The sequence below is a fragment of the Ranitomeya variabilis genome, chromosome 2, assembly GCF_051348905.1.
Source record: "Ranitomeya variabilis isolate aRanVar5 chromosome 2, aRanVar5.hap1, whole genome shotgun sequence".
NCBI classification, from domain to species: domain Eukaryota; kingdom Metazoa; phylum Chordata; class Amphibia; order Anura; family Dendrobatidae; genus Ranitomeya; species Ranitomeya variabilis.
This window is the reverse complement of record NC_135233.1, coordinates 464,543,817-464,561,950: the sequence shown is the minus strand read 5'-3', so window position 1 is coordinate 464,561,950 and position 18,134 is coordinate 464,543,817. Positions and strand designations below refer to the sequence as shown.

At 42.5% G+C, this 18,134-nt stretch overlaps 2 protein-coding genes across 3 annotated transcripts in view; one reads left to right on the top strand and one right to left on the bottom strand.

Annotated features, from left to right (window-relative positions):
* Nucleotides 1-1,747: 1,747 nt before the first annotated feature.
* BSCL2 (BSCL2 lipid droplet biogenesis associated, seipin) lies at nucleotides 1,748-16,799 on the bottom strand. 2 transcript variants are annotated; one of them, XM_077287565.1, is made up of 11 exons: nucleotides 16,671-16,711; nucleotides 13,727-13,801; nucleotides 12,653-13,250; nucleotides 11,603-11,684; nucleotides 10,331-10,474; nucleotides 10,116-10,250; nucleotides 9,357-9,454; nucleotides 8,182-8,305; nucleotides 8,031-8,094; nucleotides 6,617-6,691; nucleotides 1,866-4,115 (listed from the first exon to the last, which is right to left on the bottom strand). In XM_077287565.1, exons 3-11 carry the CDS (start codon nucleotides 12,862-12,864, stop codon nucleotides 3,937-3,939), a joined length of 1,113 nt encoding a protein of 370 aa, XP_077143680.1. In that variant the 5' UTR covers nucleotides 12,865-13,250; nucleotides 13,727-13,801; nucleotides 16,671-16,711; the 3' UTR covers nucleotides 1,866-3,936. The 2 variants fall into 2 exon arrangements, with proteins under 2 accessions (XP_077143679.1, XP_077143680.1); XM_077287564.1 differs by lacking the exon at nucleotides 13,727-13,801 and having other exon boundaries at nucleotides 1,748-4,115; nucleotides 16,671-16,799.
* GNG3 (G protein subunit gamma 3) overlaps nucleotides 13,264-18,134 on the top strand; it is a 33,408-nt gene continuing 28,537 nt past the window's right edge. Inside the window, exon 1 of the mRNA XM_077287567.1 lies at nucleotides 13,264-13,282. The gene's annotated coding sequence lies outside the window, so the exon portion shown is untranslated. The remainder of the gene's footprint in view (nucleotides 13,283-18,134) is intronic.

The following is an 18,134-nucleotide window of genomic DNA, read 5'->3' as shown; positions in this document are numbered from 1 at the left end:
GCTCGTGATATCTAGATTCTAGCAGATTCGCTGCCTTGTGAAGTCACAGGATGATAGGTGGAGTTCCAGGTCGAGAACTTACGCTGGTGCCAGGATTTCGAAACCACTTCCTATCAAACTTCAACTCAGACTCTCCACAGAACTGTCTGGTTGCAGCACTTCATGGCGTCATTTCCAGGAAAATATACTAAAGTATATGCCAAAACAAAAAAAACTTGTGCAGAACAGGTAGGAGCTTGTGCATTTACAGCTTCAGCGTTTTGCTTTTATCTGCAAGCACTTTAAGGGGAGCAGTGGTGGGGAGGATCTTGACACGCACTTTTGACATTTAACACCCCCTAAAAACAAAACCACCATTCTGTTCCTAAACTGGTTTATGGAAAAATTCTGAAAAAAAATAGGAATACCTAGAACAGTGGTCCCCAACCTTTCTGACTTTGAGAGTCACATTCAGCTTAGACAGAGGGTCGCGAACCACATTCAGCACTGAGAGAGGGTCGCGAGCCACATCCAGCTCCCACCCCCTTCAAAGTAGTGTCAACCAAAGCCCCCATTACAGGTATAATGATAACCAAAGCTTTTCCACAGAAATCACTCCAGAGCAGTACACTGAGATCCAGGGGTTCCCACAGTACCCCCATTCAGTATCCTCCCAACACAGTGTCACATCCAGCTTTGAGCACCTCCTCTAACAGGCAGTACAAACCTCCAGCGTACCATACCTAAAAAATCTCTAAACCCCTAAGACCAGTAAATGTGCATCCAGATCTGCAATTCTGTGCAGGACTACTCACAAAATTCACCATTTTGAGATGTGCTCTTCATTCCTGTTTGCTAGACCTGGAGCTAATGCACCAAGCTGGCAGACAGTCGCGAGCCACAATTCATGGGGCCGCGAGCCACATGTGGCTCCTGAGCTACAGGTTGGGGAGCCCTGACCTAGAACATGCTCATCTGAATCAGAGTGTATGACTTTGGCTCTCCACGATTTTTCTCCCCTAAATTCTTAAGCATGAATTAGGGTTTTAAGAGAATTGTTTTACATTACCCTTGGTCTTTTACAAATTGCTCACCTTCTTCTGGCATAACTCAGAAGCAATCTTGACTTCAAGTATTCTCCTCACGTCATCAACCTGGGTGGACTGCTAGCTTCACGGAAGCACTTACGCTGCTGCCTCACCACTCTGTAGCTGCATTCCCTCAGGGAAGCACTGTGGCACCCCAGTTTTCCACCTGACCAGCTCTAGAAGGCGACCAGACTAGGGCCTGGGTGAGTATTCCACACCACGACAATCTTCTCCCTGCACCAACCCCAGGGTGTAGGTTCCATCTCCAAGGACAGGAAACCACTGATGCGTTAAGAGATGCTCCTCCTTTTATTCTGTAGGTTTCCTTTCCTTTAAGAGCGGATCCTCTCTATGGGGTACAGTCATGGGTGATCGAAAAAAAAAAATCAATTTTTCTTTACAACACTGTAGGGCCTTTGGTGTAAGATGAGCCAAATTCAATGAGAGATGACATCTTAAAAGATTAAAATACCCTGCAATTAGGTGGGGGCTAAAAGTCATAAGTTTTTTACATAACTTCATGACATGTAGAGATTTGTGAATGATATGTTAGAAGCTTGTTGTAAAATGTTAATAAATTTGTGTGCATGAAGGTACCTTGTAAGAATATGTGCAGAGGTAAATTTAACATTTCCTTATCTGACAGCAAACATAAGACCACGGCCTTTGCAAATAATAATAAAAAAAAAATTCTACAAAACGGACAAGGAGAGGGCAAAGGTTGACATGTTTTGCAGCAGTACAGAGAATAACTTGCACACTTATATTTGTGCAGATTTAATGACCACTCACAGTATTGGAAATTCATTTTTATTTAGCTTCAGAAACAAACGATGACCAATTGTGTAACAATGATGTGCAGTCTGTGCGCTACGGTTTGGAATGCTCCTTTTCTTCTATGTTCTCTATACCCCTAGTGTAGATACGGTGCAGCAAGCGAACAGTTAAAAATATTACTAAGCTTGTGTTATTATTAAGCAGATCGACTGTGGATCCTACACCAAAACTAATTGTGGCCCATGAGGACAATATATAAATAAATAAATATATATTCTTCAATCATTTATCACCTAAAACATGCCCTGGCTGTGCTCGAGCAGTCGACTTTACTACAAAATAACACTGATCACACCCTAAAAAAAAATCCAAAAACTAATTATTGCTGTAATAGAGGAAAAACAAAAGTAGGAAAAAAAAATTAGAAAAAAAAAAAAAAAAAATATCGACAGAACAGAAAAAACACATGACACCACCAATATATCGTAAAGAAATCTTTCTGAAGATAGGAGCGTGCAGCATTTCTATCTCCGGCTGGAGGTGTGAAGAATGGGCAGGAGTGACTAGGGAGGTGCAAGGCAAGGGTCCCACTATAGCAATCTGCCTCTCAATCAGAAGGAAACTTAAAGGGTCTCTGACCGCACTAAATGACTTTTCAAAGTCCCGTCACTCGGTGCTTCACAGCAGGGTCAAACTACACCTTCCCACCTGCTTGTTTTCCCTCAATTCCCACTCCCTCTTTATTTATTGACAGCTCTTACTATGCAGGGCCAGAGAAGGGTGGACTCTTGAGTCCTCCATACCATAGGAGTGCTCAGATTTGGCAAAGTTCTCCATTACGCTCTACGAGAGAGCTGCTGTAGGACTTATCTTCCATAAGGTTTGAAGTTTAGCAGGCCGTATGCTTCTTTCCACCAAGGTCATCTATTAGGAAAGAGTTGGGAAAGCGCCCAACACATTAGACTGCTAGACGATTCCACTAAGACCCCCACTGAACCTCAGAGTGAGGGAGGCAATACCCCTCTATTAAATGAAGCAGTAATGAGTATGTGTGACCATCGCTTCTTCACCTAAAGTAGAGTTAATGGAGAAGTGGCACATGATCATTAACAACTTTAGCTACCCTGTTTTTATGATTGATGAGGGGTCCAGCAGTCGGACACCCAGTGGTAGGAGATATATGTTGTTTATGGGACAACACCTCTTAAGCTCAGATTTATTTTCCTCAAGGAGATAAACTGATGCCTTCAAGGATAAATATGTCCACAGATTGGCTCATGACACAGAAGTCATTAGAATAGAACTTAAGTCTATGTATGCTACGTGGTAGAATTTCTGTAACGTTAGAAAAACTAGAAACGTTCTCAGCTAGGAGGTCGTCGTGTCTGGGCACATTTCGTAAAGAAAAAAAAAAAAAAAAAATCACTACATACCAGATCATTAAGGTGTGTCTGTACGGCTGCCAAGTCAAGAAAAGTTGAAGTGATACAGGTAAGGAGGAGACTTCCTTTAAGTCTGTGTGGAATGTACGTCCATGTACGTGTCTATACATCTCAAGACAGCCGAGTTATCTGATCATGAAACACCACAATCTTGTGTGTGTTGGCACAAGATAAACACGAGATCCTGATAGGAATTACAGCAGGAGAAAAAAAAAAGGAACATGTCAAAATCTAGCAAAAATTGTGTAAACTGACCTAGAAAAATGAAATCATTGTGTGACTGTGTGTACACTAATGATCAGGAGACTCACAGCGACCACAGTAAATCAGAGACGGAAATAACGAGGATTTCCGCTTCCATGACCAATGGTAACAAGGTTTTGGTTTAGTTCTATTATCCTAAACAGCGGTCTTCACTCCACTGTGGCGGTCTTGGCATGCGGAGGGTTGTAGATGACCACACCTGGAAAGTCCCAGGTTCCGGATCACGGTGGTAAGCTGTGGCGGAGTAACAAGTCTCTGTATAACAGAACATGCTGGGAGTAGTAACTAGACACCAGGGAATGAGACAGAGCGTCTTATCTAAGGAGGATCTGCACTGCTGACACTCTGGAAGGATGTGGCGTGAGCAGGCGCAATGGTGGGAGTCATCAGTGGGCGCTGCACTGGGTCAGTCGCTGCCGCAGCATCGGTCCGGTTTGAGGCTCATTCGGAGATTCCATGCTTGAGCCAACAGCGCCAGGGATGTCCGCGTCTCCCAGCAAACTTATGTCAAAATCCTCTTGGTCCTCGCTCTCTTCTGTCATTCCTAAAGTCCGAGGCTGCGCACCTAGAAGAGACAGGAACGGACAAGAACGATATGCAACTAATAGTTTTCCACTTGTTTTCTAATCACAGTAGAAACGGTTGACAAATGGTGGATTACTCTAGGAAAGACCTATACACTAGATTTATTTGTGTCCGTGTGCATGATATACATTTTTTAAACTTTTGTTTTTGCATTTTTTTTACTCCCACTAGAAAATGAATGCTCGATCACCGATATAACAGTAAGCTCCTATACCAATATGGCAGACGTGGGCAGGAGCCTTCTTGAGGCCCTCAGCCATCATGGAAACCCAGTGTGTCCAGAAGAGGATATCACTGGAATGCCAAGGGGATGACAGAGGGCCCATGTAGACACCTCTGTCACTATTCAAAAATCAAAAAATAATGAAGCCGCACCCTAAAAAAAACAATGCCTCTATGGACAGCAGGGTGCCCGTCCTTACCAGGGGATCCATCCCAGTATATAAGTCCAAATCCAATTGAAGAAAGGGACAGCACCACAGCAATTGTGAAAAAACAGCTCTCGTATTTATTCCACCTTCTGCAACGTTTCGGTCCGAAGACCTTTATCAAGCATGCTTGATAAAGGTCTTCGGACCGAAACGTTGCAGAAGGTGGAATAAATACGAGAGCTGTTTTTTCACAATTGCTGTGGTGCTGTCCCTTTCTTCAATTGGATTTGGACCTCTGTCACTATTGACTGTGTCATCTGAGATGTTAGCTGGTCAGTCATCTACAATGGCTACCTACAGTGGGATGCCGGCTGGTAGATAACGTTGGTGCCCGAGCACACCATCACTATGAGTTACTTTTATGGTGTTTCAGCTAAGTGTATAGCTACAGCACCATAACCGCAAGTCCAAAGTAGCCAATTGCTTACGTTGTATGGTAAAATATTGAAGAGTTTACACACAAGTATATTGCAATTTGTGTTCTGGACAATTGTTGTCACCATCAACTTAATATTTGGTTGCACATCCTTTGGAATAAAAAACTGCAAATCAATTCCTTCCTATAACCATCAACAAGCTTCTTGCACCACTCAACTGGATTTTGGACCACTCTGCTCCAGGTCTCTCATATTTGAAGGCACCTTCTCCCAACAGCAATTTTAAGATCTCTGCACAGGTGTTTAATGGGATTTAGATCCGGACTCACTACTTGCCACTTCAGAATTCTCCACTCCAGAACTCTCCATTGCTTTGCTTTCATCTATTTCTGGGTGCTTCTTGAAGTACGTTTGGAGTCATTGTCCTGCTTGAAGACCCATGACCTAAGATGCAATCCCAGATTTCTGACACTAGGCACTACATTGAGACCCAAAATCCTTTGGTAATCTTCAGATTTCATGATAACATGCACACAGTCAAGACACCCAATGCCAGAGGCACCAAAAAATCTTTGAACCTCCACTATATTTGACTGTAGGTACTGTGTTCTTTTCTTTGTAGGCCTCATTCCGTTTTCGGTAAAACAGTAGAGTGATGAGCTTTACCAAAAAGCTCTATCTTGGTCTCATGTGTCCACAAGATGCATTCCCAGAAGGATTTTGGCTTACTCTCATACATTTTGGCAAACTGCCATCCAGCTTTTTTATGTCGCTGCGAGTGATGTGCTCCTCCTGGGTCTCCTGCCTTAGTGTTTCATTTCATTCACATGTGGACACAGTTTGCGCTGACACTGATGCACCCTGATCCTGCAGGACAGCTTGAATTTCTTTGGACCTTGATTGGGGCTGCTTATCCACCATCCGGACTATCCTGCATTGCAGTCTTTCATTAATTTTTCTCTGCCATCCCGGGAGATTAGCTACTGTGTTGTGGGTTATAAACTTCTTGATTCTGTTGTGTGCCGTGGACAAAGGAACATCAAGATCTCTGGATATGGACTTGAGAACCAAAGTAGTTGAAAAAAAATCAACAACATCAAGGTTACAAGTCCTCAGACAGTTCCCTTCAAATCACATACCTTTCCACTTCTTGCCGTCTCCAACTCAAAAATATTTCCCAGATCTACACATTCCTCAACCAAGAATCTGCAAAAGAACTAGTACATGCCCTCATCTGCCGCCTCGACTACTGCAACCTGCTGCTTTGTTGCCGCATCTCTAACTCCTCTCCAGTCTATCCTAAACTCTGCTCAATTTTGGTTCTCAAGTCATCAGACAGTTCTCTTCTCCATGCTTAGTGTGGCACACACAGTGCAAAGATTTTTGGAAAGGTGCCAACAATTTTGTCCTGCTCATTTTGGGGGGTTTGTGTGAAATGATGTCCCATTTGCCTTTTTTTTCTCTTTTTTTGTGTCGTTCTAATACACACAAACAAAATAAACATGTGTATAACAAAATGTATGTAATTGCAATAATTTTCTGGGAGAAATACTTGGATTTCTGGAACAATTTTAAGAGTGCCAACACTTTCAGCCATGACTGTATATAGGGTGGACACCATTGAAGAGGAATTCTGTGTACAGGTCAATATGGATGGGAATGAGCATACATACCAGCGTCAGAGGAAGGGTCAGCTCTAGTGCTTTCACCTTGGCCAAGAGTCTCTGTGTCTGGATCCTCACCACGCACTGAGAGAAGAAACATTTTGGGTATGGTCAGGTGTAAAAATCACGACTATCACCTGTACTTTGTGCCTCAATACCCCACCAAAAAGTGAATTCTACTACATGTATTCTACAGACATGTTTACCATAAAAAGTCCGTCTCATGAAGACCACTTGTCATATTAGGACAACAAAGGGAGCCTCACTAGCTCATGATTCCGAACGCCAAGAAGGGAGCCGACTCATGGCCGCTACAGTTCTTCCCCTGCAGCAAATGGTCATCTTCTAAGAATACCCCTCTATTTTCATCACTGGAGCATATTTGGCCGCTCTGGGCTTCCATTGCAGAACATAACTAAAGCGTTTTTTTTTTAATTTTTAAATCTTTGATATGTTGCAAAACTGAGCAGAAAATTTTTTAAAACATTTAAGTGGTTGATTCCTTTCTCATTAGGGCAGCTTTCCTCAAAATGACCAGCACTTTTTGTCCACAAAAAAACAAACAAAAAAAAAAAAAAAAAAAAAACAGCCGATGGAGGACCAAGTGACCAGACCATCAGCATCCTTCAAGAGAAAAGCAGCTTTGTCACGTGAACCATTTAGCTATTGTCGGCGGCTGATGGACTGGTCACACGCTCCTCCATCAGACTATTCCTGCATGTGTTGTGGCTGTCGAACAGCCGCGGGGACTCGCACATTTTTCGAGCATGCCAAAGTCACCCGAGCATGTAGGTATAACACCTTATCCCAGCACCTTCGCTCATCACTAGTAGATAGGTATCAAAGCTGGGTGTGAAACATATACTTTATAGAGAAATTCTGCCATCTAGTGACCATATTTTAATATACAATTGTGCTTCTCGCACCGTTAGGTGTCCCATGGTGCTCGAGAGCCTCGTTAGGGGAGTCAGTTTTGAGAAAAGTATTTACATCCTGTACAGACCTCCATCTGTATTTATCACTTCTGCAACAATTTAGGATATGTTGTTCTTGCCACAGCCCGCCCTATGTTTTGCTCTTGTGCCCACTCAATGTCTAAGAAGCATCAAGCAATATATAAATACAAGGGGGGAGATTAATAACGGCGTGTCAAAGTCCAAAAGTTTAAATACACTTCACTTTAGTGAAAAAGTTTGGAACTGTGTGATTTTCACACAGTTCTTTTTGAAACATGAGTGGGAAGGAGGACATGGTTAACTAAGAAGATGGGTCTGACGTAAAACCTGGAACCTTGGATTTTCTAACTATATTTTTTACGTGAAATGCTCCAGACTTGATAAATTGCGGTCCGTGGTTTGTAATCAGCCGGCAGGTTCCCTTTAACTATGTGTGTTGTTAAATTAGCGACAACACGCGACTTTACCTGAGTGAACAGCGCTCCCCTCTTGGTTATCCGTTCTTCCGGTTTCGGTGCTGCCCACATTCGTCTAGGCGAAAAAAACAAAACATTCATGTAGTCAAACTGTCTACTGGATTCCTGATGTGTCCCTTTCCTCACTTTATTCCTCACTCACCCTGAAACGAGATCTTCCAGCTCCAAACTGCAGGTAGCTGAGTAACACCAGGACGCTCAAGAAGACAAAGTTGCTGGCAATGCCGATGATGGCAGAAATGACTGGGTAATTGTACAGAATATACCTACAAACAGGTCACAGAACAGAAGTTAGCTTAGAAATAAAAGACTAAAAATAAGGAAAAGACAAAATGATGCATGCTAATAAGCAGCACAACATAGTAAAAACTACTAATCCAAAACAAAAATGGACAATGAAAAAAAAAAAAAAAAAAAAAAGTAGGAGAAAAATTACCAGCTTTCTCAGACCATTCTGAAAAAAATTGGTTCCCGCTTTTGTGGTTTAGGGGTAAGTCTGAACTGCACAAGTGTTCTCAGTTTTAGGCCCGAACAACTATCTTATGCATAAAGAAGGGCTTTAGGAGAGGAGGTTAAGGTACTGCAGGGCTGATAGATTATCTGCAGGCATCTATCAATTTCTCCAATAAATAAAAAAATATATACATACATTTTTAGCTAATACACCAGGGTATTCCCTGATATGCAGAACTACTGCATAGGTTTTCCCCTCACATTGAACACATTTGCGGAATATTGATAGGTCCTGTGATAAACCAGAGCCAGCTCCTATCACTGCTGTATAACCTCTTAGGCTGGTTTCACACTAGCGTTCGGCAGTTGCGTCGTTTTGACGCTGCGCTGACCTGGGTCGAACGCAACATGTTGCATTTTGTTAAGGTCAGCGCAGCGTCAAAACGATGCATGCAGAGGCATCCGCATGCATTCGCATGGCCTGCGTATCCAATGTTAAAGATAGGATAGGCAGGACGCATGCCGACATAGGCGGAGCTGAAGGAAGAGGCACAGCAGTGGGCGGGGCTTAACAGAGGAAGAAAGCTGCCGTCCGCAGCCCTGCCGAATACTAGTGTGAAACTATAGCCTTAGATGGTGCAGTCAATCGAAAATGCTAATGTGGTTAGATGCTGCAGGGTGGGTGCATTTAGATGCCCATTGTCACCCCGCAGCACCATCGTGGGGAGCCAATGATTTTGCCATTTAAGTCCGGGCATGCTAAAGTCTTCCAATGTTTTCACTTCACATAAAAATAAAATGGTCATACGGGGAGGGGGGGGGGGATAGGAGCAATAGGAGAGTCACACAAATCTATAACCGCACCTGAGACCAGTAAAGTGTGCGTGGACCCGGAGCTCAGCACTGTATATTTGTAGGTGGACACTCTGCATTTGTATCACTGCCCCGGTGGTTGGAACGTACTGCAAAGAGAGTAGAACAAAAAATATATGGGAATGTTAAGAGAAAAGAGGAGCGTAGCATAGCAATGCAAAGAGAAGAATTAAACGCAAGATGGGTGAAAGGGGTCTCCCAAAAAGAACGTTCTGTCACTGTCTATACAGTGGGAGATAATCAGTAGAGCAGGAGTCTTAAATCCCCCTGATCCTCCTCACTGCACAACCAAAGGGGGGAGGTCCCAGTGCTGGGTTGAAAACAAATTAAAAATAAAATCAACACTTTTTTGGAGACATGCAGGAACACCTATAAGTTTAATAAGGGGTTGTAGGACCCGATTTACAGGCTTTAAAAGGTGATGGGCATGATCTAGCCAATATAAAACTGGTGACAGGTTCCCTTCATCCATATTGTATATATTTATGTCCAGCGCTGCATGCAAATTGCATGGTCTGATCTACAGATTGCGCTCAGCGTTGCGCCAGTCCCTTCAAGCGCCACCTGGTCTATCTTGATGGAAATGGATGACCTCTAGCACCTGTGCAGCGGAATCATTGAACTACGCAGGCGCAGAGCGAAATGCGCCAGGGCAGGCCTAGGATGTAGGGCACTTCCATCAGGATAGAAGAGGTGGCACCGAGCACAATGATTAGAAAGAACAAAAAAAAAAAAAAGTTTGATACCAACCGAATCTTCTCGATATTCAGAGTGCAGCTCAACTTCAAGAATTTGCTTCTGCTGAGAAAGTCCCGAGATGAACAAAGGGAACACGGCCAGAGTCTCCAACGTTTTCAGGAGATGGGATTTGTAGTGCAGCATCGCCTGTGAAAGACAACATGGCAACGAGGAGATCAAGGCAAAATACATGAACAGAAAGAAAGGGATCAACATCAGTAACTCACAGATCGAGCCGTGTACGAAATCTCCTTTCCGCCTCGGGTGTAACATGACATTGAAACCATGAACATCCCGAGGTCCTGGTTGACTGTGGATTCTGGCACCCGAAGCTCCAGAGTTATACGATATGGCTGCCCATACATCAGCACCTGCAGAAAGAGGAGCGAAGAATACATCTTATCTGAATACAATGTATCTGTCATTGTAATCTTGTCTGTGATGATAATGAGACTGCTGAAAAGTATTCTGTACTCAACAGGAAATACAAAGTTTAGTGTTAGGCTTAGTAGCCAGTGTGAAAACTGCTAAATTTTGGGATTTTATTTTCACATACGGTAGGTAAAAAAAAACAAAAAACAACACATTATCGACATAGCCATATGATGGCTTTTTTTTTTCTTTACGAGACGAGTTGTATTTTTGAATGACAATTTATTTTGCCTTATAATGAACTGAAAGATGTTGGGGAAAAAAAATAAATAAGTTGTGCGGTAAAAACTATCATGCATCACAATTCTTCTGGTCAGTATGATTAAGCTGGTACCAAGCGCACATACATTATATATTTCTAAAATAAATATTTATTTTAGATTTTAAGTGTATAAAAAAAAAAATTGCGCTTTGTGTATAAAATATGTATATTTTTTTATACACAAAGTATAATTTTTTTTAATTAAAAAAAATAAATTTGAGCTTTGTGTATAAACGTTATATATATTTTATACACAAAGCGCAAACTTTTTTTTAACCATTTAAAAAGGAAGATGTGGGGTTAATCTGCAGGCAATCAGCGTCATTATGCTGTCTGGCGCCTGCACACAGCGGGGAGAAAGTGATCTTTGTTGTCCCAGCCGCTGTAACTGTGCCCCCGGCCCTGACTGACAATGGGTCTACATTGGGGCACAGCTATCAGTCAGGGCCAGGGGGGGCGCCGCAGCGGCCGCTCTGCATTTTCAGAGCGGTGACTGACCCCGTGGTAGCCCTATGACTGAATACCGAATTCTGGCGGGGAGAATAAAATTAATTTCTCCCCGCTGCATTTGACTACTTGCGAGCAACATAATAACACTGTTAGCCTGCAGATGAACCCCATATCTGCAGGCTAACAGCATTATTCCTGGTGACAGGTTCCCTTTAAATCTAAAATATATATTTTTTAGATTTTAATGGTTAAAAAAAAATAAGTAGTAAAGCAACTGAGACTAGCTCAATTGTTTGTATGACTGCGTGGACCCGGCCTTGGCCCATCTTGCAGTTTGCCCTATTTAGAAGCTCACCCGGTCACGATTATTCCTCAAAAGTGATACATTAGCGGTGGGAAAGGAACACAGGATTCCAGGGGATGGGTTACATGTGGAGCTGAAACGAAAAGTAAAAACCATGAATATTTCAGATGTATGCAGGGAAATATTCTGCAAGATATGCTTACACTGCTCTGTATCTCCGACGCCGCCATCAGTGTGTCCGTTATTACCATCAGTGTTTTCCCGGTATGGTTAAAAAAAAGAAAAAAAAAAAAGACAAAACTTCTCCTATACCTTGAAGTGTTAAACACGGACTGGACACTGTTGCCATCCGTGTGCTGTACATGTTTTTCATAGACTTGTATTGGCCCTTGTCATCCGTGCTGCCAGGAAAAAGTGGACATATCTCTGCGTGTTTTGCATGGACCTACAGTCCATGTGAATAGCACCATGGGTTATAATGGGTACGTGTGGTATCTGTGCCACACATATTGGAAACATGAACGTGTGATCGAGGACTTCCATAATCCATTGCAATGATGCATTGATGTTGTATGGCGGCTCAGCACAGATCTCCTCCCGTGCGAACATAAACTGATGTGCCAAAGTCAGAACGTGGTCATTACAATGGCGTCAACCAGAAAATGTTAACACGCCAGGTAGAGTAAAGCGAACTCTGTTTGACAAGCAATTAATTTACATGTTAATGTTCAATTTCATAAAGGAGTAAAAAATGTATGAGAGCAAAGTATCAATACAAAGAAAAGCATAAAAAAAACAAACAAAACATTCTGAGCAAGAACAAGTTAGGCTCTTTTCTCATTTATTTTGTGGTTTGCTTTTGTAACTGTCATATGATGGGAACCACTGGAACTTAATGGTCCTCACTTATAATGTGTCACGCGCTCACACATCAGCAACGGGGGGCTGCGCCCATCAGCAACGGGGGGGGCTGTGCACAAAGTCTCTGACGCACAGGCTTATATGGAAATACTGCTTTGTGTACAATATTCTCATATATATATATATATATATATATCCAGAAAGCACTGTGCCACCTGCAGGGTACACATGCCTACATACCTGTATTGATAGTGCACCGGAGTGGAATATTTCACAGTCGGCATATAGGAGTAGTAAAAGCTGCCGTACAGGAAGACGGACACCCACAGGAGCAGGAGGAGGACACACACCAAAATCCCAGTCTGGAGGAGCAGCCGCCGAGTCCGCAGAAAAAAAATTACAAACATGTCTTCCACCCACTGAAGGAGAGGAGGTGACACTTCGGTGGACATAGTGATGTATATGGTGATCTCACAAAACAAGGCCGAGTGGTTAATAAAAAGTTAAATGCCGTGCGGATCCAAACCAAAGCTGTGACCATTAGTACGTGTCTGGATCAGCAGCGTCACAGGCTTCGTTGTGTATATCTGCAGGGTGTACGCAGCAGGCGGTGTATGCGGCCAACAGACAGACCACGCTTGGAAGATGGGTGCATACGCCGGGGTGGGCTGTATACCTCCTCCAGTGTCAGCCTCTACGTGCTGTATGTCACATTACTGCTCAGTGTGGAAATCAGAGTTATCCGTGAAGAATACAGAATTGGGTGAAAGAGGAAACAACGTATAAAGGGAGCGAGGAAGGAGGTTGTGTTGGTCGGAGCCTCGGAGGGCAGGACAGCCTGTGCAGAGGAGAAAAAAAAAGAAGATGCCAGTAAGTAATACAAGTGATGAAAGTTCATGTTCACAGCTAATAATCACTTTACACTTTGTCTGCAGAATTAGGCCGCGATTCATCATTGCATCATTTTGGCGTGAATCTCTCTAAGTCATTGCCTTTGGGATTTGTGACAAATTCTGCAAACGATTTGTGCTTTTTTTCTTCCCCAAGTCGCCTTTTGTGGTTTTACTTTTCTGAGATTTACACCAATGTGGCTGTTCCAGATGTTTCACACAAATTCGTGAAACGCTACTTTTTAAAAAAAAAAAAAAAAAAAGTTTCCAAATTTGTCACAACTCTACTTCACTCCTGATGTGATTTTTATGTATGCCAGGTGCATTTTTGAGACGTTTTGCAAAATATAGGACTTTTTGCACTAAAAAGTACAAAAAATATATACAATTTGGGGTTTTGCACAAAATTCATGAATTGCCTCACACAGTGCAGTCCAATGGGTACACACGGCCGGCAGCTTTCTCCCCGCTCAGCATACAGGTTTATCTCGGTCTACAGCTAGGTTCACACAATGGTGTTTATAAAGGAAAAAAAAATAAAAAATAAAAATCAGTCCTCCAGAATTATTATTATTATTATTTTTTTTTGCAGCAGCAATTAATTATTTACAGTTTCCTACGTATCTGTTAAATCATACTGTGTCTCCATACGGCTTCAGAATATATATATATATATATATATATATATATATATATATATATATATATATATATATATATATATATATATATACACACATACACACACACACAGGTCCTTCTCAAAAAATTAGCATATAGTGTTAAATTTCATTATTTACCATAATGTAATGATTACAATTAAACTTTCATATATTATAGATTCATTATCCACCAACTGAAATTTGTCAGGTCTTTTATTGTTTTAATACTGATGATTTTGGCCTACAACTCCTGATAACCCAAAAAACCTGTCTCAATAAATTAGCATATTTCACCCGTCCAATCAAATGAAAGTGTTTTTTAATAACAAACAAAAAAACCATCAAATAATAATGTTCAGTTATGCACTCAATACTTGGTCGGGAATCCTTTGGCAGAAATGACTGCTTCAATGCGGCGTGGCATGGAGGCAATCAGCCTGTGACACTGCTGAGATGTTATGGAGGCCCAGGATGCTTCAATAGCGGCCTTAAGCTCATCCAGAGTGTTGGGTCTTGCGTCTCTCAACTTTCTCTTCACAATATCCCACAGATTCTCTATGGGGTTCAGGTCAGGAGAGTTGGCAGGCCAATTGAGCACAGTAATACCATGGTCAGTAAACCATTTACCAGTGGTTTTGGCACTGTGAGCAGGTGCCAGGTCGTGCTGAAAAATGAAATCTTCATCTCCATAAAGCATTTCAGCCGAGGGAAGCATGAGGTGCTCCAAAATCTCCTGATAGCTAGCTGCATTGACCCTGCCCTTGATGAAACACAGTGGACCAACACCAGCAGCTGACATGGCACCCCACACCATCACTGACTGTGGGTACTTGACACTGGACTTCAGGCATTTTGGCATTTCCTTCTCCCCAGTCTTCCTCCAGACTCTGGCACCTTGATTTCCGAATGACATGCAAAATTTGCTTTCATCAGAAAAAAGTACTTGGGACCACTTAGCAACAGTCCAGTGCTGCTTCTCTGTAGCCCAGGTCAGGCGCTTCTGCCGCTATTTATGGTTCAAAAGTGGCTTTACCTGGGGAATGCGGCACCTGTAGCCCATTTCCTGCACACGCCTTTCCACACCAGACTCAGTCCACTGCTTCCTCAGGTTCCCCAAGGTCTGGAATCGGTCCTTCTCCACAATCTTCCTCAGGGTCCGGTCACCTCTTCTCGTTGTACAGCGTTTTCTGCCACATTGTTTCCTTCCAACAGACTTACCATTGAGGTGCCTTGATACAGCACTCTGGGAACAGCCTATTTGTTGAGAAATTTCTTTCTGGGTCTTACCCTCTTGCTTGAGGGTGTCAATGATGGCCTTCTTGACATCTGTCAGGTCGCTAGTCTTACCCATGATGGGGGTTTTGAGTAATGAACCAGGCAGGGAGTTTTTAAAAGCCTCAGGTATCTTTTGCATGTGTTTAGAGTTAATTAGTTGATTCAGAAGATTAGGGTAATAGGTCATTTAGAGAACCTTTTCTTGATATGCTAATTTATTGAGACAGGTTTTTTGGGTTATCAGGAGTTGTATGCCAAAATAATCAGTATTAAAACAATAAAAGACCTGACAAATTTCAGTTGGTGGATAATGAATCTATAATATATGAAAGTTTAATTGTAATCATTACATTATGGTAAATAATGAAATTTAACACTATATGCTAATTTTTTGAGAAGGACCTATATATATATATATATATATATATATATATATATATATATATATATATATATATATATATATAGCTCATCTGCACGGTCCCATTGGATAACATTGATCCGAGTGCAATCCGATTTTTTTGATAGATAGCACTCGGACTGAAGCTGGAGTCGAGATGTTCGTGTTCCCCGTTGGTCTCCTGGATGGAGGCAAGTAGTCACTAGTATGACAAAATGAGAGGTTTTTGGAAGGTCATTGTTTTGAGTGGACGCACACTCAGCATTTTACACCGTGGACAAATCTACTACAAAATCCACCTACATGGACATTTCCCACTGACTTAATGTTGATTGCAAAAGGTGAAAATCATAAAAATCCTGCATTTAACCCTGCATTGTATTTATTTAATTTTTAAGTGCAGATTTTTACTCCCGATTTGTTTATAGTATAAACTTCTGCTGTGTTTTCCATCTACTTTCGGGCAATATTTGTAAACCTAAACATGGAGTGGCAGTAAATCTCTCCACCATTCCTTTCCTCTCTAGGCCCCAGAATAACCGTGATGTGAACGGGGCCGTAGGTTATGTGCACACATTGAGCTTTTTCTGCAGCAAAAAAAAAAAAATGTTAGCAAGAAAAGTTGTATAAAATAAGATTTTTAAATGGCATTTTTTCTATCCACTCATTGGAATGGGTGAAAACCGCTGGAGGTTCAGTTCTGTAATTAGAAAAAAAAAAATAAGCAGCAGGTGCGTGAGATTTCAGAAATCTGATTCACTTTGCTGCTACTGGAAAGCACTTTTTTTGGATAGTAAAAAATAAAAACGCAGTGTGTGAACAAGCCTAAAGGTAGAGCACAAGCAGATGCAAAATGTGCAGCAAAATGTCCATGGTGGATTTTATCGCTTTTCACTGAAACGGAGGAACTACTTATCCCAGGAGAGCAGACCCCTCCATGAGAATGACATGACAGGAGCGTCTTCAGACTCGGGCACATAAATCTGCACACATCGGTTCCTTCCCGTCCGTACAATGACAAGGTTACATACCGGCTGGTGACACGGGACCCGCACAGCCACACGCCGAGCACACACTGCACACTGGACAGCACAGCACAACACAACACTTCCTGGCTACATCCAGCCCCGCCCACACGCTACAATTCGACCAATTGCAACGCTAAATTCTGGCAACCAATCACTGCGCGTCTTTCTACAGCTTCGCCTCGCTGCCAAAATGAAAAGAAGGAAGTGATTGGCCAGTCTGCGATGTTGGGGGGCGGAGACACTTGGCGGCTGTGCAGACGGGACAGATGGTGGAGTGCGCTGTGTCGCATCTGTCACACTGATGGAGGGAGGCGCCGCAGACTCTGCGTTCTGTAGCTCCTGCTGGGAACGCGCTTTTTATTGTACTTCCTCGAGCCAAGTGCTCTGCAGTTGCATGCACAAATTACAGGTGAAAAAGAAAAAGTGTAATTTAAAGGCTTGTTCACACTCTGCGTTTTTGCCATGTTTATTTTTTTACCCCCTCATTTCACAAGGGTAAAAAAGACACTGCAGCAAAGTGATTGACATTTCTATAATCTCACGCCATGCATGCGCTGCTTATTTTTCCTTCTAGATTTTAACTATCAAAGCGTTTTTTTTTTATCTGCAGCATGTCAATTCCTTTAACTGAATGGGGAGAAAAACTATAAAAATAAATCATAAGTGTGCACATTGTATGCAGCATTTTTCCTGCCAACACTTTTTTTTGGTGCAGCTAAGTACTGAGCGTGTGCACATTCCCTTAGGTCTATGTGCACACGTTGCAGATTTGCCTGTGGAATCTTCTGTGCAGATTCTTCCTCTCTTGCCAGAAACCGCAGGTGTGGATTTGATGCGTTTTTTATGCGTATTTTTCATGCAGATTTGTGTGCGTTTTTGAAAGCTAAATAAAGATCTATTATTAAACAAAAAAAAAAAAATTGTGATGTCATTTCTTGTCCAACCTCTCCATTTACATGCTCCATTGAAGAAATAGATAGATCTAGAGATAGATCTATCTATCCATCCATCTTTTTATCTATAGACAGATAATACCAAGCCCGATGTTTAGTAATTAACATAATAAAATGGTAGTTAAAGAGTTAAATGTACACACACACAAAATCTGCGTTAGGCCGGAGACACACTGGTGCGAGATACGGCCGAGTCTCGCTGGTTAAAAGCAAGCTGTGGCACCTGCACTCCGGAGCGGAGCGTGCAGCTGCATAGCAATACATGGAGCCGCACACTCCGCTCCGGAGTGCAGGTGCCACAGCTTGCTTTTAACCAGCGAGACTCGGCCGTATCTCGCACCAGTGTGTCTCCGCCCTTAGGCCGGGATTACACTTGCGACAAACTCACACAAGTCTCGCACCTCAATACCTGACACTGCCGCTGGCACTTGGACCAGTGCGTTCAGCTACATAGAAATACATACAGCCGCACACTCCGGTCCCAAGTGTCGGCGGCAGTGCCGGGTATTGAGGT